Source organism: Lates calcarifer, linkage group LG9 (genome assembly GCF_001640805.2).
Source record: "Lates calcarifer isolate ASB-BC8 linkage group LG9, TLL_Latcal_v3, whole genome shotgun sequence".
NCBI lineage: Eukaryota > Metazoa > Chordata > Actinopteri > Centropomidae > Lates > Lates calcarifer.
The window spans coordinates 9,152,021-9,179,583 of record NC_066841.1 but is presented as its reverse complement, the minus strand read 5'-3'; the positions used below and the strand labels follow the sequence as shown (position 1 = coordinate 9,179,583).

The following is a 27,563-nucleotide window of genomic DNA, read 5'->3' as shown; positions in this document are numbered from 1 at the left end:
CCATTGTTTTATTGAGCCACTACAAGCTCTGGCAAATGAGTGTTACTGGGTGAACAGCCATAAAAATAAAATAAGTGGATTATTTATTTTATGTAATAATATATTTACATAAAAACATTTTTAAATATTCAGTTATTTTAAATGCTGTAGTAGTCTAATAATTATAACTGAAGATAACTGTATACAGAATGTCTTTTGTGTGTCATTCAAGCCTCTCTGAAGTGTTTGAGCTAATCAAACATGTATATTTACGGTTACATTGTGGGAAAGTAAACAGACATGGGAAGTCACTTCTCTAAACGCGAAGCTGAAATACAGCGAGCGGGAACTACATGTGTTTGTATGCGTGTGTGTGTGTGTGTGTGTGAGAACTTCCTCTTTACAGGCGCACTTGTCGAGGCGCATCCTCTCTCTCTCTCTCTCCTCTCTCTCTCTCTCTCTCTCTCTCTCTCTCTCTCTCTCTTTCGGTCTGTTCCTTTAAAACCAGACAGCCCACGCCTCGAAAAGCGGCTTGTTCCGGCTTGCCCCTTTACATCTTTTTATCCTTGCTCACAACGTTAAAATAGTGCCCCCCCCCCTCCAATACACACACATACATACACGCCTCTCCTCTTGACAGTTCACGCACAGGCGTTTGTTATGTCGAACCGTCGGAGGGTTAAGAAAACAGTGTCTCCGGGCCGGAGTATGCATGATGCGTAGCCGCCGTGCAGCAGCAGCAGCTCTCCGCCCGTGTAGCCCGGCGGTGAGTCTGAGGCGCAGTTCAGGCACCATCACCGGCGGAGCGATACAACCATCTCCTCTCAGCCCCGGTTTGCCAAGCCGAGGGTGTGTGGCTCACTGTACCTGAGCGAACGTGTCTGTCACGTACCGTCGGAAAAGGGGGGCACAGGATTAAAATTGGACCAAGGGACCTGTGTGTGTGTGCGTGTAATGCTCTGAAATGCTGTGCCATATCGCTCTCGCGTCAAGATTTGTCTCTCCGGGCTGGCTGCTGCGCTTATTTTGCATCTGATGAAGATTTTTTTTGTATTGTTATTATTTTGATGCGCTCCCGTGGATGTCTATGAACATGTTTATTCTGCTGCTCTGGTGTAGCGCGTGAGGTAAGTGACTTATCCAGAGGTGCGCGCTACTTTCTCCTGCTCCTCTAATTGTGATTTTTGTTTGACGTGTGTAAAAGCCTTTGAAATTTTAAGGCCGTTTACTTATTTTTGTTTTCTCTCAGCCGAAAACCATTGCTAGTTTAGCAGCTACACATCTCAGAAATTCTATCATCAGACCTGGAACAATTCGGCTACCAGCTCATCACCAAATTCTGCAACTGGTGCTGATGGAGTAGAAGAGGGCAGGTTGTAATGGAATTATGGGCCCCGTAGCTTATATTCTGCTGCGAATGCAAACCAGGGTTTTCTAGAAAGAGTTGAGGCACTCATTGCATGGTTTAAATGCAACATGAAACTGTAGCTGTCACTGCTATAATGGTGGTGGAGACTGGTTGGTGCTGGGTCCCTGGCATGGTGATAGGAATTTGTGCATATGTGAAATTTATAGAGGAACATGAGTCAAAGTGATTTGAAGCTCAGGTGTTGCATATTATTTACTGTAGCCCTCACAGCTTGAAATGCAGCACTGTCATCATAAAGTTTAAGCATGCAGCAGCCCAGTCATGTTGGTGGTCACTTTATAACCTGCTGATTTGCAACTGGAAGCAACCCGATATTCTGACAATATTATCCAAGGCTGTAAGAAAACTGATGGTTCACTGAGATTGCACGGCTCCTGTTACTGCAGACACATCTCACAGGCGTAATAAAGTAGGCCTTTTACTGTATATGCTGTATGATACAGCAGCTTCCAAGCTGTATGTTTGCCCTCCCTGCCTCCCCATCCAGACACTACCCGCACACACACTGCGAAGACATGCATAATGAATAAATAATCACACAGACCCACATACCCCTACTGTACAGTCAAAAACAAGTGAGGACATCTGGTGAAACAACTGTAGTGACCCTGTAATGAATAATGGAACAACACATTCAGGATATCACAGGAAAACTACCCACTCTGTCACCCCGTTGCCGCACAAAACCACAGTTCAAAATGATGTGTGTTTATGTGATTTTTTTCATTGCAGAATGTTTGTGCAAATAGTGCTTTGTTACCTCCACTTGCCAGAGTGCTGTTAACTGCTGTTTGTGTGCCCGTTTCAGAAGGTTTAACAAGCATCGTCAGATCTCAGTGTTAAAGTTGAACTTTCTCTTCATCATTCATGTGCTTGCTGTGGTGACAGGCATTGTTTTCACTTTGCAGCTGAGAAGTTCAGCTTCCTAAATGAACAGAAATAGGAAGTTTACAGTTTTTGTCCATACAAATACAGTCTGATTTAATTTGTTTCACTTTTGTTGTCAGTATAAATGTATGTTAGAACTCAGGCACAATATATGTTTGCTTGACTTTAAACTGTGGTGGGTGTGAAGTTTCAGTCTTGTGCTTTACCCACTACTCTGGTCCCAGAAGGCCGTGCTGTACGCCGTACAGTTGGGTTTATGGTAAAATTATGGTTGTAGTTCTTGTTGTTGAGGGCTGCGTGGGATTTGTGAGACACGTTTGGGGAAGAATTTTAAAGGTCATTATCACGTTTCTGAAAGTGAAGCAAGCAGTTTTAAAAAACAAAACTGGCCCATTAAAACAATGTGCGCGTGCGTGTGTGCGTGTGCGCAAATTCATAAATTGAGTAAACTACAGTAGTGACGTACTCTCAAACTGCCGAAAGAGAAAGGAGTAATTACTGTGTTCATTGTTTTGCTCAGATGAATTTCTTGAGTAATAGTGACTCAGTTGTTGACACGTTTTTGTGAGTTATCCTGATTTCATGTGTGTGCACGGTAAAACTACCAACCAGTCACATCACACACGTGCTTATTCTGACGCTCACTCAGTCACATACACACACTTGCTGCATGGAATGTTCTAATTCTGGGGTCTCGTCAACGGCGAGAAGGAGCCGGGAGTCCTCGAATTACTTTGCATTCCTCCATCAGGATTAACTCATGCTCTGGGGTGGTTGAGTGTGAGTGTGTGTGCATAGCGTGTAAGTCCATGCATCCATTTATCATCTCTTTTTGTGTTTACCTCTGTGTGTTCGTGTGTAGCAGAGAAGTACTTGGGGGTGATATGAGCACAAGCGTTCATCCATTTGATGATGCAAGGCCAGTTCAACCAGATATTTTCCCCCAGATATTTTCTTGCTTGCTGAAATTGGCAGGAAACATGGAGTAACAAAGAGAGGATGAGTTTTACTTTGTTTTACTTCCCACCTAACACAGGCCCATTAGTTGCCGCCTTTACACACAGATTCATGTGGCAGTGCTGTCCCTGATGTTTTTCTCTACAGATGCTGGGGTACAATAGAGGTAACTGTGCCACTTCACTCTACTGAGCCTACAGAAATACTCAAGTAGGAGTCACAAAGTGGCAGTTAAATGTCATGGCACAGCACAATCAGAAACCAGTGACTCTAAGGATGCACAGAGAAAGCGGCACACACACACACACACACACACACACACACACACACAATGCATTAGGTGAGAGGAGGTCATAATAACCACATGCCTAACCTTAGCTCTTACTCCAACTATAACCTAACCTTTCATGTTTAGTGGGTGTGTGCGGCTTTGATAAGCCTCCCATCGGCCGACTGTTTATTCCGCTTCCTTCCATGCTCCCTTTCAGTTGCCTCGCTGCTTTCAGTTCAGTGTCCCTGTTTCTATGGGAAACATCCATGACAAGGACTCAAGCCAGCGAGCTACATGCTAATGGCTGAACACTGTGGCAAAAACATCAATTGTGCACAATACTGAAGCCATGTTAGAGCTGTTATGCTTTTTACATGGACCAATGCTTGGTTTAAAGCATTGTGTCAAAGCAGCATATTTCTTTTTTTTTTTTTTACAGCTGTACCATAATAATTCTACCTTTTTTCCCCCCACCTGACCTTTCTCTTTTTGCTGGCACTGCTCACACATGGTGAGCAGATCTGGCAATGTGAGAACATCAACCTTTACCCTTATAGGGTAACCTAATTTTAAGCCCAATCACACTCACCATAAACCTGAGTCCTAACATAAAGTCCCTTGAAAACTGAGGATAGGACAAAATGTTAAAAACAATTCTTACTTAAAAGTTCTGAGAAACACTTTAAAAACAGTCTCTTTCTTTCTCTTTCTGTCTGAGACATGCCAAAGGAAACTCCAGATGCCCTCCCCCACACACAGAGGGGGCCAAGTGAGGACTCACTGTCCCGAGCCAGATGATGGCTCGCCAACTGTTGGCTGTAAAGACACAATGTACTTCTCATCCTCCGCTCAGTAGAGTGGGTGGCTCAACAGGCCAGTACAGCAAATCACTGCTTAGGTCCACAAAGCCTTCTTTCAACAATTTTGAGGGATATTTCGCTCTTAAAAATGGATGTCGCTGTGTCTTGCTTCTGGGGTGTGTGTAAGATGGCACGTCCTCAAAGTTTTTCCTTCACTTCAAAGCACTGAGAAATGCACTCTAGGTAAACTGCAGGCACAAACAAGTCTGAAAGAATGAAAACGGAGCCTCATAGGTCGATTTCCTCATTTTAATATAATAAGCGAGGGAGAGGAGCCTGATGAGGAAGTTGAGATCTGCTGTAATAATACAACACACCCACCTCTCCCTGTCACAAGACTAGACTTATTCATGACGGTGGGGGTGGGGGGTTCATGTGTGCTTGGTGCGTGTTGCATGCTTGCATGCACGAGTAGTGATCCATTCATGCAAGCAATGCAAGTCTTGTGTACATCATATTTTGCACTCCCCATATGATGAGAGGTATTAATGCACCATTATTAATGTAGCTGTGGTATTGCAGTGAATAGGTGTAAGTGCATCAGTGCACATATAGAGCAGACAGGGACAGTGCACGAGCTAAGGTCAAGGCTTGTATTCTGCCAGGGACTCTCTGTTAAACAGGATGTAGCAGTTGCTCAGAGCGGGAACAGGTGGCTGTCAACGTGACTACAGCCAGTGAATCACAGCTAACAGTTGCCCCCAGAGTTTGCACCACTCCCCCGATCTGCAAGCACACAAGAGAAAAGGGAGTTTTATCCAGGCTCACGCGCTGAGATAAAACTCCCCACCTCGTTTGTTTCCAAACTTTGCCCCCCTCGACACTCTTCCCCGCGCGGTGCTTCAGCACTTTGTGGCTACTATAGCGGTAATCGGTGTTATATTTGGGCTCCTCGCGGAAGGAAATATGAGCCGCGAGGACAGAGCGGAGCTGTCCACGCGGCCAGGGAGGCAACGCGGGCGCCGCGCGCTGCGGGCAGTTTGGAAGGTGCGTATGACTGGTATGATAATTGGCACGTCGCCATAGATATATATTTGTATATAAATGATACGGTAGTCATTAGAATACATTTTGTGACGACACCCTGGTCATATTTGTAGTTTTAATGCGGCGTACAACTCGTGCGTAATGTCCACAGTTCCTCTTTCTGTTCACGGGACTTCCTCAGCTTGCATGTTCATATTATAAACACACACGGTTATTTTTTCCTAAAAAACTTGTTGTTCAAGCTCAGACAATTCCCAGAAAAATTGGGGAGTCTTTATTTTCGGTTGGCATCTTTCCATACGTGTAATATGGTCGTCTCATGGGCACACACTGCGGTGTTTATAGGTAAATAAATATACATATTCTTGTAAATAAATCGAGTTCTGTGCACATGCTGTCGAGAAACGGCCGCAGAAAGTCTCATAATCTCACACACTGATTGCAACATGTTTTTAAAACCGGTATAGTCAGATAACTGATGTGCTTTGTCCTCTCTAATCTCCTTTATTCTCTCCTTTTACTTGGGCCTTTCTCTCTCTGTGTGTATGTGTGTGTGGAATATTTTGCTGTATATCTAAACCCATTTGAATAGAGCATTTTCAGGCGTTTTTTATGGAACCTGCTCTGTGAGGGTTGCAGCTGTTATTTTTGGTGAGCAGTTCCAACAGATGCAGCAGATTCTAAAACAACAGGTGCTGGCTGTCTGCACCCTGTGTCCAAAACACTTCGCGTAATTGAGTCAAAAGGATGATGGGGATTTAAAAAAAATGTTTGCATATATTCATGTAAGATTTTTGCTTTTGGTAAAAGGGATGATACAGAAAGAGGTCACAGAAAGAGCAGCAAAATACCCTATCATACTGTACTGTTATGTAAGAGAAAGCACATTTCCTGGTATGAATTGTTTTCAAAAAAATGTACAAAGTGGAATATTTGAGTAAGCCTGACTAGAATTCACTAGAATTGTGAAAGTGCAAACTAAGGCATAAATCAACACAGAACTCCTGTGATATGTTGTTATTGTCTTATTCTTCACACATGCTGCAGATCTAAACAGGCAAAGCTGTCAGTTAGTAAGGGAGCTGTTTTAGATCTGATGACGGTAACCTCTCCCATGTACCATAGCCGTGCCCCGGTTCTGTCAGTCACTGGCTCCACTGTTATCATACTCATTTTTACTAACCATTAAAACCTGCTTTTGGCAAAGTAAATTTCAGGTGTATTGCAATTTCTGACACACTATACTAAAACACAACAGTGTTGACATTCCTATCAAAATATGAATAATTTATGTGAATTAATGTATCATGTATAGTAACATTGTGACCAAGTCAATATAGTTTTGCAAACTGTGCAAGAAAACTGAATGAGAGACAGTTGTAAACAAAGACTTGAACCTACAAACTTTCCTTGAAACCGGATGTTGGTATCATTGAGTCTCATCTGTCTTAACCTGCAGATGCTGTCTGTGCTAATCAGCACTCTGCACGGTGATTTGCTCATGCAGTGTTATGATGATTCAACATGAGCTCAGCCCTCATTAGACAGAAGAAGGAGTAGATATATTTTGAAGAGCAAAGTGGAAGCCAAGAGGGTTCTGCATGACGGATCTTTTCTCTCAAATTAATGCTCCTTCTTGGACTTTTATTTTTGGGTTCTCTGAGAGGTAATTTGTTTTCACCACTGTTCTTAAATCATCTTTTACCTTTTGTCACTGTGTCGAACAATGTTTTGATTTAGAAGACAAAGCTGTTCTCACATTGTTGTCTTACTTAGATTTATTTGACATGAACTAAAGTGTTTTTTTTTTTTTTTAGTTTTTCTTCTTCCTGTTATTGTGTGTTTTATTGGCTAGATGAAGTTTGGAGGCTAGAACCAGCTGGTCAAAAACAGTGTCCAAATTGTAAGTTATAGCAACACTAATTCTCCAATGGTCTGGATTTTACAGAACATATATATTTTATGATGTATAACAATAATTTCCCGTCCATGTTTATAATGGAATTAGTTAAATGCAGACTTGGACATAATACAGTACAAACTGTGTTCACAGCAAGGGCTTTAATATGGGCTGAGATTTTGGCAACTACTTCTGAGAGAGATAGAGAGAGATAGAGAGAGATAGAGAGAGATAGAGAGCACTTTTGTTACCCACATTAGATTAAAGAGATTTATAACTTTTATGACGAGAGAGACTGAAGACTTCCTGTGTACTTAGCAAAACGCTTATTGCACTTGATAGAGCTCAAAAGAGTGATAATATTAATGCTGCTCCTTCAGCTGCTGGACACTGTGCACACCTGTTAGTGCAACATACTGTGTCTTTGTCTGTTCCAAAGTACAAATGTAGTGTAATGCTTTTCATTTATGGTGTTGCTATGTTGTTGAGGTTATGATATTGTATTTATATGCATAGTAAGATGATCCTTAATGAACTGAGTTATGCCAATTGGTGGTTTATCTGCAGCACTTATTGTGCTTATTTGTGCACAAACAACTAGTCAGTTAACTCTAACCCCAGGCAAGTGAATATAAACATAATTGTTTATGACAAATTATAATGTAGTTAAAAGCAGCTATTTTGACATTTTAAGTATTTTCAACAATTAGAATTATCCCATGAAAACATATTTTATATATTATGTTTTACTATATTCATTCATTATTTGCATCCAATTATGGGGGCTTCATAGGAAACTTTTGACAAGTGAATTACTATGTCCTGTCCCTCACAGTCACCGTCGGCAAGCAGGAGCTGTTGTCGGGGCTCGTTGACATGCATTCCCCCTGAGCTGGGCGACGCCTCCTTCGGTGTTGTGGTGGCAGGATGCCAGTGCAGGCAGCCCAGTGGACAGAGTTCCTGTCCTGTCCCATCTGCTACAATGAGTTTGACAGCAGCGGCCACCAGCCCATCAGCCTGGGCTGCTCCCACACGGTGTGTAAGACCTGCCTACACAAACTGCACCGCAAAGCCTGCCCCTTCGACCAGACGCCGATCAGCACGGACATCGATCTGCTGCCGGTCAACTGCGCCCTGCTGCAGCTGGTTGGAGCTCAGGTGAGTCCAGAAGGATGAAGGCACGTTTGTATGAAACTATCGCAAGTGAGTGCAAACTCACAATTTTTCCCTCTTTTCATGTGTTAATGTATTGTGTATGCTATGGTGTGTGCCTCCTAGGTCCCAAATCTGCAGCAGGTGAGCCTGAGCAGTGCAGCAGAGGTGGCACACTATGAGGTCTGCAGGGTGTGTGTAGAAGAGCTGGCTCTCTACTTAAAACCTATCAGCGGAACAAAAGGTGATGCTTGCATGTGTGTGTTTGTGCACATAAGAATTTGAGATCTGTGGACATTTGTGTAAGCAAATTAAGCTCTTCGCATTCAGTGTGTGGGGGCTGCAGTTGAGCTGCCTGTGTAACTTGGCAGTCATGCTCATCACACTTCGGATGACGCCTGAAAGCTTCTGTACTTTTATGGTACTGAGGGAAAAATCATCTCTCTTCATAAACAGATAAGAAAGATTTACCTTACTGAAAGTGACGGGTAGTTCTGGTTCTTTGAGTGGCCAATTCTTGGTGACGGTGCTATGGTAGCATTCGTCATTTTTGGCTACTAACATCATTTGGACAGTTCAGACTTCATCATGTCTGGTTCCATAAAAAGCATGAATGACAAAAAGGGAGAATTTGGTGGGAGGTAAGGTGAAGCTTTAAGGCTCATTCTTTCCAAAAAGAGACCATTAAATCCACCTACATAGCTGGTTGTAACAGGCATAGGCTTGAAGCCACACTGGTCTTTTTGGGTCGAAGGATAAAGTTTCAATGTTTTCGTTGCTGACTGATAACTAAAGTAAATGCTCTCACTGCAGTGAGGCTCCACAGACACACTGTCTTACCACAGAGGTGTCACCCACTGCAGGTGTGGCGACCCTGAGTCCGAGCGTGCTTAGTCGGCCCATGCAGAGGAAGCTGGTGACCTTGGTGAACTGCCAGCTGGTGGAGGAGGAGGGCCGTGTGCGGGCTGTGCGTGCAGGCCGGTCGCTGGGGGAACGGACTGTAACCGAGCTCATCCTGCAGCACCAGAACCCCCAGCAGCTCTCTGCCAACCTCTGGGCGGCGGTGAGGGCGCGGGGATGCCAGTTCCTGGGACCTGGTGAGCACACACATCAGTGATAGGGGTGCTGTGTTTCTAGTGGGATGCATGAATCTGTGAGCCAAGGCAATGCATGTGATTTGTCAAATGTATAAATGTAACAGATGAAATTTTACTGTTAAATTTGACTGTTAAACAACAGAACTGTGAATTTAAAAGGGCTGGTAGTTTATTCAGTTGACTGGACTCTGAGTTCTCGGAGTTTGAATTGTTTAAATTGCCTCATCAAACAGACTGCTGGTGCTGGTACCCGGTGTCCTGTGATGATTACTCATAGGGCAGATTCTGACTGGGAAACTGTTTCTCATCATGATAATAGAATGAGTTCATTTAAAAGTCTGAGGACACCTGGTTCTAAGTGTTACAAATAGCCTTTGTTTGATCAGCGGAGAGATTTAAAATATGCATTGTTTGGAGTGTTGAGCTCACCTGTGATTGAACGTGTTTGTGCTGAATATTTTTCTCTTCATTCTCTCCCCACGCCTATTTCTTCTACTCTTTTTGTCTTTCTCGCTTCCTCCCACCACCTCTCGCTGTCATTCGCTCTGTCCCTTCCTCATCAGCTATGCAAGAAGATGCGCTGAAGCTGGTTTTGCTGGCTCTGGAGGACGGCTCGGCTCTGTCCAGGAAGGTGCTGGTTTTGTTTGTGGTCCAGAAGCTCGAGGCTCGGTTCCCTCAGGCCTCGAAAACCAGCATAGGCCACGTGGTGCAGCTGCTCTACAGGGCTTCCTGCTTCAAGGTGCTGTGTATGGATGAACTCACATACACACACACATGATTACATGGAAATACTGTATGTGCACATACAAAAATATGTGAGCAAACTGCACTGTTAAAGGCTCTATTTATGAAATTAGGAAGCTAACAGCTCCTTGAATGAAGCCTATGTCAAGCTGAACAAAAGAACCTCAGTTTGGAGCTGTCCCCAAGAACCAAAGCCATAATAAATGACCTGATTAAATGAAGGGTGTTTAAATAGATCCTCATTTACCAGCACATATTTCTTCACAGCAGAGATGGTGCTTCAGATTGATAGTAATTGATTGTTGAGGTGTTTTCCAAAACTATCATTCCTGTCAGCTTAAGTGTAATATTTTCCATGAAATTAAGTACCAAGTTAGAATAAACAAAAACATAGATTTTCTTACAATTAGTCAAACTGTCTGAGTGAGCTTTGGAAAGCCCCTACTTAACCCAAACAGTGGATTGTGTCTCCAAATCAATATGACCCAGTCTGACATCTCTAATATTGCCTTAAAATCATACCTTTAACGAGGATACAGGCCTCTGTGGATATATTTTGTTTGTGTGTGTGTATTTCTGTGCCTGTTATCTGATGACAGACATCGCTGGTAGGGCAGAAATGCCAGCTATCTGCTCATGACGTAACAGCAGTCTATATTTGCCCTTATTGCCCTGCCTTGCAGGACAGAGACAGATAGCACAGAGAGACAGAGAGAGACAGATGAAAGTGCAGGAACAGAGGGAAAACCTGACCGAGTTTTTCCAGAGAACGAAGAGCAGCTTGAATAACGATAAAATCCGATTCTGTTCTATTGTTGTTTTGACCGTTGGACTCGCTAGATTTGTCAGCGATAGCAGGTAGTAAGTGTGCTGGTGTCTTATGATGATTACTCATAGGGCAGATTCTGAGAAGGGGAGAATCCCTTTGTCTGATCTGAATTTGAGTTTGTTAGTCTGAAGGCACCACATGCAGATAAACTGGCTGGTAGGTAAATTCTGTTATGTTTAGTTGGGAAATCACAAGACTCTTTGTATTTGAGACCCCCCGAACCAAAATGCCTTTTTTTAATTAAGGAATAATTCACCCTAAAATTAGCTACTCAGCAATGTGTCACTGGAAACACTGTAATGTACCTGAGGGCAAAAAACAGACATGAAACTGCTCTGAACGAGTTATGCAACATAAATTTTTATATTCTGTATCTGCATTGTGCATTCAAAATACAATGAATACTTATCTCTGTAACTCAGATAACATAAATTATGCAGTAACGAGAAAGTAAACATATTGATTCCTTAGATTTCTTCAAAAACATTTTTAAAAAATGCCAGGTGAGAAGCCATAATGTAAAATCAGCTGCAGTTTACTAAATTGTAAGTGTCGTATATGTCATATATACGGTATGTCTAAGAGAGTTTAACTTTGGGATGAAGTAAATTTCTCTTCTTGCTTTCTTTCTCTTCTCTCGCACTCTCCTGTCTCTCAATTCACCCTCTCTCTTATTCTCTCCCCCTGCATCGTCTGTCCTCTCCTTCCCCTGCAGGTGACTAAGCGTGATGAGGACTCCTCCCTGATGCAGCTGAAGGAAGAGTTTCGTACATACGAGGCTCTCAGGAGAGAACACGATGCCCAGATCGTCCACATCGCCATGGAGGCGGGCCTGCGGATCTCACCTGAGCAGTGGTCTTCCCTGCTGTACGGAGACCTGGTCCACAAGTCACATATGCAGTCCATCATTGACAAGGTACTCAAGTTTCAGGATTGAGTATTAATAACTCACTTTGAAATTTGAAATGGTGAGTGCAACAAGCCTCTGGAGGACAGACTTACTCTTCTCTTCTATCTTCTGCTCCAGTTGCAGTCTCCAGAGTCGTTTGCAAAGAGCGTTCAGGAGCTCACAATTGTTCTGCAGAGGACAGGAGACCCAGCCAACCTCACAAGCCTTAGACCACACCTAGAGCTGCTAGCCAACATAGACCACAATCCAGGTGCATCACTTTTGTTTAACAGCATTCAACTGAATGAATACTAATGTTTCTGAATGATTAACACTTCCTCTGAAGAAACGGTTTGTCCAGTTCCACAAATATTAATGAGATTGAGATGTGAAGAAAATAGGCAAGCTGTGGCACTTGCATATCAAATTGAGATTAACAAGCACAAAACAGAAGATGAAAACTACTGATTCAGCTTGTGTGTTGCATTTATTAATCAAAGTATAGCGACTAAACAGGGTGTTTGAATTTTAAAATATTATGGTGCTCTTAAGTGTATTGTGTATTTTGGTTCCCTGTTTAAGATTATATTTTATTGTCATGAAGCAACCAGAGCTTCTGGCATCAAAGAATCAAATTATATATTATTCTGCCAAATTTTGAATTGTTGTATTATGTTCATTAACACAGATAATTCGTCTATAGTCAGTCACAGATGTTGCCCCAATTGTACACTACTACATTACATTTTTAGTAATGCTTGGCTCCAGGAAGGTAATGTCAGTGGAGTAGTCCAGAATGAAATATCTCAACAGCTATAGGATGAATTGTCACAACATTTTGAGCAGGCATTCATGCTCCCCTCAGGATGAATTGTAATAGCTCCCCTTACTTCATCTAGCTTTTTGTGTAACTCTGTCGTTAGGTAAAGGTTTTAATCTGGCCTATATTTTGGTTTATGACCAAACAGCTGCAAAACTAATGGCAATCAGCATCAGCTGTATTTTATGTGTAGTGCTAATTAGCAAATGTGAGCATGTTAACATACCAGACTAAAATGGTGAACATTATACCTGCTTAACATCAGCGTGTTAGCATGGTCATTGTGAGTGTGTTAGCATACTGACCTTAGCATTTAGCTCAAAGCAAAGTGTAGCCTCACAAAGCTGCTAAAATCATTCCAGACTGTTGTATTTTAGCCTTTATTAGTGCAAAGAGCCCCCCCAAAAAATACACATTTATCTTTCTTTGGAGTCATTTGTTGTTTGTTGTTGCATAATAAATAGTGTCAATCATGACAGAGGTGTCCTCATTCAAAAAATAAGACAGGCAGAGAGTATCACCCTGGGTTAATGTTAAGGGAGTGTTTAATCACAATGATCTCTATAGTTCTCTCAGTGTTTTTGGTGGAATCCACTACCTGAGTTTCCTGTAAGAGGCTCTACTAAACAGACGTCATTGTTGATCTGTGTGCAGATGCCCCGGCGCCATCGTGGGAGGAGCTAGAGAGTGTGATGCTGGCTGTGAAGTTGGTGGTTCACGGACTTGTGGAATTCATACAGAACTTCAGCAAGAAGAGCCACGACACTCCACAGGTACACTGATGTGATAGGATGAGATTGTAATAGTTATGTGTGTTATTTAATGTAAACCCCAGAGCAATGCAAGAAATGGGCTGCAGGAAATGCCAGAGATCATAGTCATAATATTTGCATTGTGAACAAGTGCAGAATAGTAAAGAGGGACAATCCTGGGAGGAGGGGTTGTGCTGCTGCTCCCTCCATATGGAAAGCCATCAACATGGAAGATAAGAATCAGGGTCTAGCGGCACACGTTGTTCCTCCTTGTTGTGGCGTCTAAGATAGTTATAAGGACATGAAGTTGTCTCTGGCCACTAACAGTTTATGGTTAGCAGTAGTGGTTGTGTGCTCAGCCACAACAGCATTAAAGTTAACAATTTGCAGATAATGCATCTGTGAAGACTGAAACTGGTCTCTAACAGTGCATATAGTATAGTGGAGTGAATAGAGGCTGTTACTATCTAGTATTTTCAGATTCTCGCACACCTAATCAAATGTTTAAAAATATGATTAGCATCTCTTAACTTTTCTCCATGTAAGAAAATGAGGTCAAGGATGGCTGTTGCCATGATACTTGTTCAGGGGTTCGTGTTTTGAGCTCTGTAAACCAGAAAATATTTTTGTATGTTTACTTTTGAGGCAAACAGTTTGGAAAGACAGCCGTGCCATAAACACAACATTTGTTTTCCATCAAGAATGTACCACCAAGGTGGTTGTGAGTGTGTTGTGTTGTGTGACGTATATGATGTCTTTCAGCAGTGGTGCAGTGGTCTGTCCATCCCTGTCTGTGGGGTTTGACTTGTGGTGTCATTCTTTTTTAATGGCACAGTGTCTTTGACAGTTGTTTGACATCCATAGTCTTGAAATTTTAAGATTTTTTCTTTTCAACATCTAATGTAAAAAGTTGTAACAGTCTGCAAAAAATAATTGAATCACCTGGGATATAATTTATTAGTCACAACTCTCCTCTAACAACTTGAGATGACACTTTTAATTGATAATTTTATTTCATGAAAACAACCACAACTTCTGACTTCCAAATAAGAGTTGTTATTTTCAGTAACATTGCAATATTTATTATATGACTAAATATCACATGGCACTGCTGCACTGGAAAAAACAGTACAATTCTTGTGTACTTAGAGAGAGCAGCAGGGGTGATGCATCAATATGATTTTGCTCTCAAATGGGTATTGTATCTGTGTGTTTTGCAGCCTCAGGCCAACAGCAAGTATAAGACCAGCATGTGCCGCGACCTGCGTCAGCAGGGTGGCTGTCCCCGAGGAACCAACTGTACATTCGCACACACACAGGACGAGCTGGAGAAGTGAGTGAGCCCTCATGTAACAACTCTATTTCCATGTCAGTAAAGATAAAGCAGAACTCCAGTCATCCATATTTGCATTTACAGTTACATAAAAAATTACCATTACAGATGTAATGTTACAGATATAATGGTAGACATAAGTCTGCTTGTCCAACTGTGTTATTTTATGTTGTTAGTATTTTATGGTGCCACACAGCCTCTCTTAACCTCCTTTTTAATTAAATTGTATTAATCTAATCACATTACTATGGTCCTCTGTGACAATAATATTGCAATACTAAGGCTACATACATGTATACACACTCTGTATTCAGTACAAATCCTTCCCACCATATTCTCTACAGATTTAGACTGAGGAACAAGAAGAGCAGCAGCGTGGGCCGTGCGTTTCCGTTAGCACCTGGGGTTATGGGTAAAACCTTCACCATGGAGGGCAGCATCCACGCAGATGTGTCTGCTGGGGTGGGGCAGGGGCTAAAAGGCACAATGGAAAACACAGCTCCCCTGACAGAGGGAGTTCCTGGCCTCACTCACCCCCAACTTATCTCCAGAGGGGCTGACATGATAGAGGAAATGAAGCGAGTGGTGCCAAATGGATCCGGTGGGGCTAACGGGTCCAGCGTGCTATCTGGCGCCAACAGAATTGCGTCGGGGTCAACAGAACAGTAAGATTATTTCCCTGCCTATTTAATGATCTTCTGTACATCTTCTGTTGCTGGCTAACCCTGCGATCAGCCTAATATTGCTTCCAGTTTAGTATGACTATTCATGTGGAGTCAGATTTGCTTAAATAAATAGCTATGATGCAGGTAAATACACAATATAAAAATAATCAATATATAAATGTGTATTTGTATGCATGGTTCCAAACTTTTATTGTAGTTTAGTTTTTCAGTGTTAGATATAACAACAAATTCATTTCACATGATTATTATGGTGTGTTGAAACCTGGTTTTCTTTCATTTACATTTGAATTAATGTAGTCAAATCACCTGATGTGTGGATTTGGCCACATTGGATATTTGCATTTGACTTGGGAGAGAAATTGTCCTTCATCTATGTGCTGCTGGGAAGGTCTGACCTTAGGTATTTCCAAAGCTGCCTTCTTTAATTCTTTCTCCTTATATTGTTATTCTGTTAGGAAGCCCATATCCCCTCCCAGGACACCAGTCAGTCACTCCACAGCATCGTCTCCCTTGACCACAGTTGGACGGGGTGATGGCAGTGCTCCCGTACCCAAACATGGTCAGTTCATGCTGCGAGCACCACATCCTTCGCAGGCGACAGAGCTGTACTATCAGGAGCCCCACTCCGCTTATGACACAGCCCACTATCAGCCAACCTGTGAGTCAAGTTTTTAGATAAAAATTTGAACTTAAAAAAACTGTTATCTTTTTCAAAATTCAGATGCATGTTCTCTTCTCCTCTCTTCTCTCTTTCTTCTTTCCTCGTATTTGTTCTCCTCTCCAGCAGGTTCTTACTACCCATCTACCCTTCACGCCCCGCACAAACCCTGCATGGCTCGCTTCCTCCGATCGTCTAATGTCCCAGAATCCTCCCTGCCACCCTCCATCGGCCCTCCGCCGACCTCCTACCCCAGTGACCCTCAGACGCCACACCCGCCTTCCTCCTCTTCCTCGGGGTACCCACCGCACCCGCCTAGAGATCGGATGGGTCCCGCCTTCCACGCCCACCCGGGGCAGCCCCAGTATGGGCCTCTGGCTCCTGCTCATGGGGTTTATGCTCCCCTGTATGACAGCAGGAGAGTATGGAGGCCTCAGGTGAACCTTCTATTAACTACCATGATGCTATATAGTTTGATCATTTTGCAACTTTATTGATAACCATGACAATTACTGTCACAGCTTTACCACAGAGAGGATGCCAGGAGTAACTCACTGCCCCCAGAGGTGCTGCATTCCTCTGTCTACCAGCCTCCACTCAGGGAGAGATTCAACTCTCTAGATAGCAACTACTGCTCTGGAGCTGAACACCGTGCAGGGCTACACAGGGTAAGTGAAATAATTCTGGCTGAAGGAATTTATTTTCTGATAACTGCACACATCTGCTTTAGCTTCTGCATCACTGATTCAGACACATTTGAATAAAAACTGTACTAACTGGCTTTTAATAGGCTACAGCTTCTCCCACTTGTCTTAGTGACGTTTATTGCACCGTTGACATTAGCAGTGTCTATTTGAAGAGAGTAAGGCTTTAAAAACACAATATATTTTAATTATTGATGAGTGGGCATACTATAAAAGAGATAATACACTTTTTTAGTTATTGCATGGCTGAACCATGCAATAATTAAAAAATAATGCTCTCAGCTAAGGGCAATAATAAAAACATTTTCTTTCTGTGTTTCCTCTCTTGATGTCATGAAACATTTCTTGGGTAGCATCCAGTATATCCAGTGAAGCCATCTGTATTAACTGATGCTGGTCTGCCTTACACTGAACAGATTTATTGCCGCATCCTTTTCAGCAGCATTTCCCTTCCTTCGCTTTCTCTTTTTACACCCACATATCATCTCACCTCTACCTTCTCTGCCAGCTACAGAGCTGCAGTATGTAGCTTCAGCCTCCTCTGTAGTCCTCCCACTTCTCACCCAAATATGTCTCTGCCTCCCCCACCCTCTGCTCTGCTCTCATCATCATATAGCGTTACCAGTATGGCTACCGCAATACTGAAGTACATTTTACCAACAATGTTGCTGTGTGTGTGCACCACATTACATGTGATGGAGAGTTATCATACCTGACACAGTCAACACATAGAATAATAAGTACAGTAATATAATATAAAATAATATAATACAATATAATATAATATAATAAAAATGTCAGTTATAGATATTTACAGCTTATCTTGAACCTTTGTAACATTCAGTTGTCATGCAAACCTGTGAGCCAGCTTCCAAGAAAAAGATCTCTCTGTTGTGCAGGGGTGAAAGCTAATACCTTCCGCTGCAGCGGTTGCAAGTCGTCCTGGGGACTACACAGAACCGTCTCTGATATTATAAGCTTGAAGTGCGAGGATTGTTGTGTTGCATAGCACTACAGTATATCGTACATCTGTTTTTATTGTTTCCACCCCCTATCTTCAGAAAGACCCCTCTGTCTGCCTTAAAATCTAGACCTAGACTAAACATGAAATGCAATCAGAGCACCTAAACTTGGGAAATAATGGAGGAAGACTGTATACAAATTGTGATATTCTTTTGAGATACAGCTGAAAACTCAAAGTTCTGCATTATTAATGTCTTTGCAGGCAGTCTAATTTAATTCTGAATGGCAACTGTCAGTTGACTTATGTTATGACTGCTATGTGTCTAATGTGTAGGGTACCTAATGGCATCATTGCTGAAGTGTCAATTAACATGTTATAAATAAATTATTAAGATCATTATGTTTGCTATATATTTCTCATATTATCTGTTCTTGTTTCTCCTCCTCTCCTCCTCCTCTCTTTTCCTCTCTTTTCCAACACTCCCTTGTCAGGATTACGGTCGTGTTCCTCTGGGCTACGAGGATCTGTTCAGAAGGAAGCAGGAGCAGTGGGCTCATCATCACCATCATCACAACACCAACAGACCTTCCCAGTCCTCCCCCATCTTCACCATCGATTTTGCAACTGAGGTAGAAAGCAAGCACGAGAGACAACATATGTAACACACACAAGCACACACAGCATCTTGAAGAGATTTTTATAGCCATGACAATCAAATTTAAATACCACCATGACCAGTTTATTAATACTCCCTGCAGCCACCTGAAACTGTGAGTAATGAATTGCTTATGTATTTTGCCATTTTTGAAATATGTTGGATTTAATTCCCATTCCAAAAGCTCGCGTTTCCACTGTGTCCAATGCTATTTAAGTGGGAGATAGTTGCTTAGCAACTGTGGAGGAAGATATCATAGCAATGCACAATTGTAGCGTGTGTGCGCGTGTGGGTGTGTGTGCGAGAGAGAGAAGAAGGGAAAGCGAGAGGAGAGACTTTAACAAGCAGTGACTCAGGCTTTCAGCTGAGTAAAGCTTTGTTTAACAGCACGTCAGATATGTTTTTTTCTGAAGATATCCACTTTAAAATGATGCTCCTATTAAAGAAACAGCACTGACTTTTTAAATGTTTGTTTACTGGTCCTGATTTAATTTTGACGCCACTGCATGACAGGCATAAGCAAACAAGACCATGGGCAAAAAGGACTGACTATTTCTATTTAATGATGCCTCGTGCTTGCCACAGGGATGGCAGCAAAGTGGCAGCATGTCAGCACTGGCAGAGACTGCAGCATAAATCCAAATTAGTGGGCCAAGGCTGGTGTGTATGAGGCGTATGAACCTTCCTTAAACTCACACCCTATGTTGTAGTGGGGCTGGAGCCTATCCTAGCTCACATGACAACCATACAGGCTCATATTTATGCTCACAGGTAACCTAGAGTCTCCACTTCAACTGATCAGCATGTCACTGGACTGTGGAGAAAATCTGAGCTCCTGGAGGAAACCAGTGTAGTCGTGGGGAGAACACACAGCCTCTGCACAGAGAGGTCCTAACTTTGCAGTTGATTCAAACCCAGGATGCTCTAACACAAAGCGCTAACCACTGAGCTATTGTTCCACCCCAGCTATCGCTGTTTAGTTATCAATATTAAGTAGATGGAGCAATTTGCAAACAGCTGCTTTCTCAACACACTGCTTCATCTCTCTTTTTGTCTCTTCAAAACAAACGCTTGACTGAAAGTCAGCATTGTCAAAAGTTCTAGCTTTTGTTCTTAGGTGCCCCTAAAGTCAAGAAGAATCCACAAATGCTTGTAATCCCTGTTACCTTTGGGCAGAGTCAGTCAGTCTAGAGTGAGAAAGGCGAATAAGTCTCTCAAAGTGATGTGTTTCATCATCATATTAAAATGTCTCATTGTCTTTCAGCACGTAGAGAGCAGCGGAGGCCAATGCGTGGGGTGCAGGTTCAGAGGCGAGGAAAGCTTAGCGCACTACTCCCCGTGGTCCTGCGGTACCATCGGCCCCTGCCTCAGCCCCTTTGAGCCTGAAACGCTCACACACACTTCAGCTCACTCCTGCTCTGAACACTCGGTGAGACTCTTCCCACACCCACAAGGGTCTTACTCACCTCACTGTCACTGTCTGTTTCAGTGTGTGCTCTCTTTCTTACGGCGTCCGCATTTGCCTCCTGCAGGAGTTAGACAGCAATGGAGGGGGAGGCGGAGGCGTCGGTGGCAGCAGCGTCGGGAAGCGGTGGCTGCATTCGCTGGATCACTACCGCCGCCTGAAGGACGAGGACCCGATCATTCCCTTCAGCGAGGGGCCCATTATCTCCAAGTGGGGCGCCATATCCAGGGCGTCGCGCACGGGCTACCACACCACCGACCCTGTCCAAGCCACAGCCTGCCAGAGCAGTGCCAGCACCACGCCCATCAACTTTAAAGGTGAGGGGGGAGAAAGGAGAGGTGGGAGAAAGTAGACAGGAAGTCTGGCACAAGGAGAGAGAAAGAAGACAAGGGAGCAAAGAAGTGCCTTGAAATAAGTTGTAAAATAAGTTTGTTTTTTCCCTTTTTTCTGATGAGACTTTGGATTGACCTGCCTGAGGAGATCACGTCAGTATCATCTCTTAAGTCACTTCTAAAGATTAATTTTATAGCCTAGCTATCAGTGTTGGCCTCTGGCATGTTGTCTTTGCATTTTTTTTATTTATCTTTCACCATAATAATGTTTTTACTTGCATTTATTTCATGATTTTTAAAAGTCTTCTTAACTGTTTGTATAAACTTTGTATATTTCATCCTGTTAACATCATGTATTTGTTTTAGATTTTTACTGTCCTTTATCTGTTAAGCATACATACACACTATATTTCTATATAGTTAAAATCAAAACGGTAATGTTGCTTTGATTCCTTTGTCAGCATCGTTTACATATTTCTCTGTTTTTCTGTCACAGATTACAACCCCCATTTGGATCAGAGTGACTACAGGTGGAGCTCCAGAGGATCAGACTCCTCCAGCCACTCCAGTTTCCTTGAAAGGTACCATACATTTAATTTTCTTAAATCTGTTTGACACAGTTTATTCTTCTACAGATTTTGCTTATTGTTGAACTATAACCGAATACTGTCTGGCACATATAGAAGCTCATTTCTGGTTGTTCTTAACGTATTTGCTCTCACTCCTACTCTCCCATCCCTCTCGCATCTCATTGTGCAGCAGTCATTTCCTCTCTGTGGTCAGGCTAAAAATAGAGGCTGCTATAGCTGGTTGGTAAAAACCCACTGGGCAGCCAGGAAAAGGAGTCAGGAAAGCCCTCTGCACTGATGTCTCTAATGGACTTTTTAAAAATATTTTTCAATATACTGATATGCTTTTTTAAGTACCATTTTTGTAATTCATGAAGTGTTGTAGTGCCTCATTTTGTCTGAGTACCAGGCCATTAATACATAATGTAAGACATTATAACCATGTTGTATTCATTAATTTATTTTATTTTACCCTCATTATCCTCTTTTTTACTGATATCAGGGATATTGAAACTAAGGCTGTGCTCTTTCTCTCATTCAATCTTTTCTTACATATGCTGCATTGTTCTTTTTAAAAGCTAGAAAACAATTCCATAGTTGTCTGTGTGTCTGTGTGCGTTTTTAGTGAGCAGCTCTGTGCATCGGAGCTGCACGGCCGTCGAACTTCAATAAGTAGTGGAGAGAAAATGGTTTCTGATCTGCAAGCCCATCAGACCACCTATAGCCAGGATCGGGACCGGGCTGAGAGCGAGTCAGACCCAGACCGGGACATTGAGCTCGAACTGTGCGCTCTGGACATGGAGGATTCAGACCACCAGGAGATCAAGTCTCAGGTTGGTGTGATTATGTAGTCATCAGACCAGAGGAGAGTTTTGAAGCCTGGAGCTGGATTTATCCAAGTCAGACACTGGAACATCTGGATTAAAGATTTATGTTTTACTGAAGTATAAATGTAATACATTCACGTACAACCAAACCTCTTTCTCATCTTTGCCCCCTAGGAGTCTTTAGACCTGGCTACCCCACAGTCTCAGGATGCTTCCCACCTCCTCCCACCTCCCTGCTCCTCTCCCCTCCTCTCATCCCCTGTAGAGGATCACCCCCAAACAGAGGGTCCTTCAACAGAAAAGATGGATGCTCACCTGTTGAAAAAGATGGCCTTCAGGTGAATTACCACTGTTTCACAGGATTGCTTTCAGTCTAGGTTGTTTTTGACTTGGCATATTAATGTGATGAGCTGGTGAAAGTAGTTAATTCTTTGTCTTATTTTTTCTCCCTCGCTCCTTGCTTTCTCCCCCCCTCCCTTCCTCTCTGTCTGTTTTCCAGGAAGTCTCTGTCTCCTGGAGGGTTGGTCTCAGGAGGCCTGGGTGTTGGCAAACTGGTGCTGCGGACTGGACCTTCTCGACTGGGGGACGCCTCCACCCGGGGTTGTCCGGAAACGCCTGGGACAGAGATGCTACTCAATGGAAGCTAAGGGGACACAAAGTCAGGCAGCGACCTGTATCGTGCTAGCGCTGAGCTGCTAGCCCACAACCAGATCCTGGTTAAAGGGAATACCATTTAATTCCAGCCTTCATATATGTAAATCATATGCCTAAATAAAACTTGACAGATATGGGTCAACGGTCTGTGCTGTGCCACACCGCAAGGGGAAAGAGAAAACACACTGCCCTGCCTCCTAAGTGGTAATTTTCACCAATGTATAGCTTCACACAGAATTTAGTGATATCAGCGTTTATGCCTAGTAAGGTACATGATCAGTCTGCCCTTACAGTAGATGCTGATGATGTTTGCAGTTTAATCCCTGGTCAGACATGTGGTCTGCCAGACAGCAAAACCCCATTCAGTAGGTGGCAGTACAATAGGTGAGATTTCTTCAGTCGTGCCACTTTTTCAGTTTACGTTAGGATTTCCTCACCAAGGCACTGGTTTATAATCAAGCCCCATATAGCTATACAAACAAACCTGGCATTATTATGGATAACTGAGTTATTTTTCATCTCTTTCTATCTCTGTACATGTTAAGGCCACTGGTTTCTTTTATAGCCTTTGTTGTGTTGCTGCATCGCACATTTTCCAGAAAAATGAAGAAACAGACATAATAATGCTGAGAGCAAAAATGGGTAGGGCACCCCAGCCCTCCAATTAAATAAGAAAACTGCTGAAAACAGGCCTCCACTATGCTGATAGTGAAACAAGCCTCTGTCTTTTATGAGTCATATGATCTTTTATATGTTGACCTTCAAATTCCCTTGGTTGTCATGAGATCACAGGACACAATGACACAGTCATAAACTGAATTTGTTAATGATCATTGATAACAGAGGGTCATGAGGGATGAACAAAGTAAAGATGTGTTTGTTTTTTTTCCATCCATAATATATTTTCTTTCTGCGTAACTGAAGAATACAAAGCAATTCTTTTAGTGATAGAAATTGTATTTTGAGCTGCAGATGGAGCTAATTATCTCCGAGCCACGTTAACTCACAGTCAATCTCAAAAACTATTGTTTCATCTCTGTGTGCCTGTAGTGGTACTGGCATTTAATCCTGCTGACTGTAAGTTAGGAACAGTCTCAAAGCTCTCTCATACACACACATGCAATACTGTGGCCTTCCTCTCCTTGGTGTTGTACAAAACTAAACATTGGGCTCCACAGTGATGTTTAACAGACTCCTGTCTTATTTCAGAAACGGAACACTGGAAGTCAAAATTTTTGTAAGCCCGTGACTTTTTCTGTGCTTTCCAGTCCAGTCACATTTACATGTGCTGTGTAAACAACATCCAGAGGTCGTGCATGATTTTTCAAGCCTACAAAAGTGAGACACCACTTCCTGTGTTTCTTCATGTTATGTCTTTGTTTAACATTTCAAAAAAAAAAAAAAAGTTTTGGTTTGTTTTATTTTATGCATTGCTAACTTCTGTGAAGTTGTCCGTCGGGGTATTTTTGTATCAGGATCTTTGTTACTCGTTTTGTTCGTTATGTTTTAATTCACAGCTGAGACGAAACTGATCATCCTGTCTGATGTTTCTCTGTGTTTGCTAGCTGTCAGATGCGCTGTCATCAGAACGCCGTAATCCACCAAAGTCTAGTTCACTGTAATTTTGTGCAGTATGGGTGATTTCCATACAGACCAGCCTTGCCTCACTCCCTTTTATAGATATATGAGGCATCTTGTCATGTGTGGTTTAGTCTTAATGACTTTAGAATGAAACATTAACCCATCTTATATATATATATATACAGGATTTAAAGTCATGGAGACTCCACTGAGTTTGTTTACACCTATTCTAAATCTTATGAGATTTGTGTAGAATGAGAAAATGAGGGTTAACTAATCTTTAAATCTTCCAAGTTCCCTCTTTGATTTCCTCTCACCTCAGCTACTGTATCCTTTCAAAAAAAAAAAAAAACTTCATGAGAGGCAAGCAGCAATGTCCTTCCCCTCAAGTTATATCTTAAATCCCATTTTAGAGGATGGCAGAATGGCTGTACGCATGAGGAAAGGTTTTTGAGTCACAATTTAAAACTTTGAACAGCGAAAATGGTGGACTTTTGGGGGTTTCTGTCTTATCTTTCACTCAACTGCTGAGAGAAGCGGGTAGGGAAAGTGAACTAAACTGAACAATTCTGCGTGACTTGATGTGATGCTTCTGTTTTTTTTGGGGTGGGGTGGGGGGTTGTAGCGTTCATTTCTGACAAAAGGCAAGAGCCGGCGTGGGGATTTTAGCTGCTCCAAGTCATGAAATTAGCCTCAGCTACCTACTGTCGCTCTGCATCTGTTTACAACTTCACCTTTGAAGTCATGTAACGTTAAGTGCCATGTCGTGTACAGTACAGTACAATCAATCCCTGCAATTTTTTCCTATAGCTTTTCATATTCCTCTGCTGTACACTTATGCGAGGACGGAAAGGCTGCAGTCAAATCGAGGAGTGAGATACTTCTCCTGTAGTTCTGCTTTGTTCCATTAGAGGAGGCTAGATCCTTGTCTGTCTGAATCGCTCAGGGAAGACTTAAGTTGCTCAGCTACTGTGGCTTTTTCTATATTCATTTTTAAATATTCTGTGGAAGGTATTTACCTGAATTTCACTTGCCAACTTGACAACTGATCCTTTCGCCCAAAGCATAAATGGGTCAAAGTGTTAAACGCTGATTATATTGTCTGCCAGTGTTTACTTTGCCAGTGTTTTCTTTTGCCTCTCAGTATCAATATTGGCTTTGCTATTCTTGCTCTCACGGGAAAGGGCTGGGCACTACTGTATGTAAAAACAGTATTGTGAGTATTGAACTTATGTCAAAGTGATACTCCCTGTTCCCTTCAAAGTGTCTATCAAGCACTGCAGTAGTGGCTAATTGCACTGCACTAATTAACCCCCCCCCCCCCCATCACTGCCAGCAGGTGTGCTCTTGCCAGGGAGTGCCACCCCACCACCACCACCACCACTCCTGCCCCCTTTTCCCTCACCCCCAGCACCTCTGTCCTCCCTCTGCATCCTGCCTCATGCATGTGATATAGTCCCTCTTGTGATGGCGGAGGAGTACTGATGATTCTGTAGTTGTGATACAACACACCCAGCGCTGTAAGAGTTCTGCACATGCCCACTGTGTGGCCACGTCAAGTGCTGAAGTTTGCTTGCAGCATTTTACTCGTTTGCTCATGAAAATTAATTATTGTTTGATAGAGATTATATTGTTATTACTATTATTGTTATTACCACATTTGGTTGTTGTTGTGGTATTTTTCCTTCTTAGTATACTCTAAGTCTGCTTCTTTGTTTTTGAATTTGAGAGTTTGCTGAAACTGTTGAAATTTTTTATTAGACAAGGAAGTGTCTCATCATTCTAACTAAATGGAAAAAAGCCTGTTTGTTGATTGTGAAACATATGATGAACTGATGTTTTCTGACTATTCATGTCTGTATTAGACATTTTATTTGCGAATCTATTGTTCGATTGAAATGTAAATGAACTATTAAGAGATGGTACACATCCGTCATTGTATACAGTCTGGCACCATCATTAGATGGACTTATAGTATAGATGCTCATTTATACAACCTGTGATAATCAGCTATATTTAAATGTTTAAATCACTGGGGCAGTTGTGTAATGTTTCAGAATGAGGAAAATAAAATCCTTAAGAGACAGCATATCTAAAATGTCCCCGTAAAGAATAATACTGTTACGTATTCCATTTATTTCCTTGGAAATATCACATTGTGAAAGGTTTCCCTTTTACTTAACTGTACGGTAATGCAGGAATGGAGTAGGTCTAACCTATGGTGATGATGATTTATGTGCTATTAATGGTTGATGATACTGTTTGAGTGTTGTTTGACTGACTGATTGATTCTTCTGTGCATTTTCTGGCTTGTTCACCTGTATTACACTGACTTACAGACAGCTTGGCCGAGCAGCGTACTGCTTCTGTGTTGCACTGAGAGATGGAATTATATGAAAAGGAAGATTTTAGCACATGAAATTGCATGCTACAATAAACCGACAAACAAATAATGTCTGTTTGGCTCTTGTCATTCCTTTGTGAGTTTCAGTTTCCCTTGTGAGAACTCGACTTTTGACACAGTGATGAACTGCATAGACACCAAGACTGTCTCAGCAGATCTGTAAACAAAAGTGGCTCTTCCATCACTCGTATACTTTACTCTTCTTGAGCACATTTGCTTATGGCTCTTGGATTTCCTGGGCAGAGAGACTGTGACTGTGTGAGACCTTTCTCACCGCCTCACATTGTAGTTTTTCAATCTAATCGGACAGAGGGGTTAGCAAAACACAAGGGGGTGCTAAAAAATCTCCAAATCTCATTGGAAAAGTCCAAGTGGAAATTGCATGTTAGATCTCTATAGTCAGTATTACTGTAAACTGTCCTCCAGAAATCTATCAACACCTAACATATCTGTGTGAGTATGTGTGTGATTTTATTATATTTAAAATCGTTGCATAAATTGTTCAGTTATGGTCCAGCTCTGATGAAACAACAAGCCCAGACAGGCTGGACAGGAAGGGCCAGCATGACTGTAGCACAATGAGAATAGTGGGTGTGTTTGTCACAACTGACTGCTGTGGTTTAATGGCTGGTTTGAAGAAGTATTTGGGAGATTAGTAACAGTCAAACCCCCCACCCCCACCCTCACTTTCCTACACCAAATCTGTTGTAAACAAGCTTGTGCCATCCACATCAAACTGCAGCCCAAAATTTGTTTGAACTTCTGAGGCGATTTTTGTTCTGCGTATTAAGTGAGGGAACATTTAAAGAAAGAAATGGAAGTAAATATTGCAAGAAAACATTTAAAATTATTATGTGTTATCAGCAAACATTTAATCATTAAGGCAAGCAGTGATTGTAGTGTGCCTGCTACAAAATAGCAGGCAGAACTGCAACCTTTCTTCTGAGGGCATGTCAAAAGAATTTTAAATAAACTTGCCTTGAACACCCTGAGCTGTCATCTTGAGACTTGAGTAGAAAAATAAGTACTTGAGACGTGGACTTGCCTGCTGTGATACTTGCCTTACTTAAGACTTGACTCCCTACAAACCTGACCTGACTTGAGACGATGTAAATCATTACCAAGGAGTTGCATAGCTGCATTATTTTTACAGGGCTCATTCTCAGCTATGTAAACA

At 42.3% G+C, this 27,563-nt stretch overlaps 1 protein-coding gene across 4 annotated transcripts; it reads left to right on the top strand.

The window, feature by feature from the left end:
• Positions 1-549: 549 nt before the first annotated feature.
• On the top strand, positions 550-26,435 carry rc3h2 (ring finger and CCCH-type domains 2). 4 transcript variants are annotated; one of them, XM_051072877.1, is made up of 21 exons: positions 4,636-5,371; positions 6,831-7,037; positions 8,107-8,429; positions 8,550-8,667; positions 9,287-9,520; positions 10,084-10,259; positions 11,809-12,009; positions 12,121-12,253; positions 13,457-13,575; positions 14,775-14,887; positions 15,232-15,552; positions 16,029-16,231; positions 16,358-16,668; positions 16,753-16,899; positions 18,391-18,528; positions 19,819-19,983; positions 20,087-20,336; positions 20,848-20,932; positions 21,546-21,753; positions 21,922-22,085; positions 22,247-26,435. In XM_051072877.1, the coding sequence occupies exons 3-21, from the start codon at positions 8,199-8,201 to the stop codon at positions 22,392-22,394; spliced, it is 3,465 nt and encodes a 1,154-aa protein (XP_050928834.1). In that variant the 5' UTR covers positions 4,636-5,371; positions 6,831-7,037; positions 8,107-8,198; the 3' UTR covers positions 22,395-26,435. The 4 variants fall into 4 exon arrangements, with proteins under 4 accessions (XP_050928835.1, XP_018526003.1, XP_050928834.1 ...); XM_051072878.1 differs by lacking the exons at positions 4,636-5,371; positions 6,831-7,037 and adding an exon at positions 550-1,106 and having other exon boundaries at positions 16,361-16,668; XM_018670487.2 differs by lacking the exons at positions 4,636-5,371; positions 6,831-7,037 and adding an exon at positions 550-1,106.
• Positions 26,436-27,563: the final 1,128 nt, after the last annotated feature.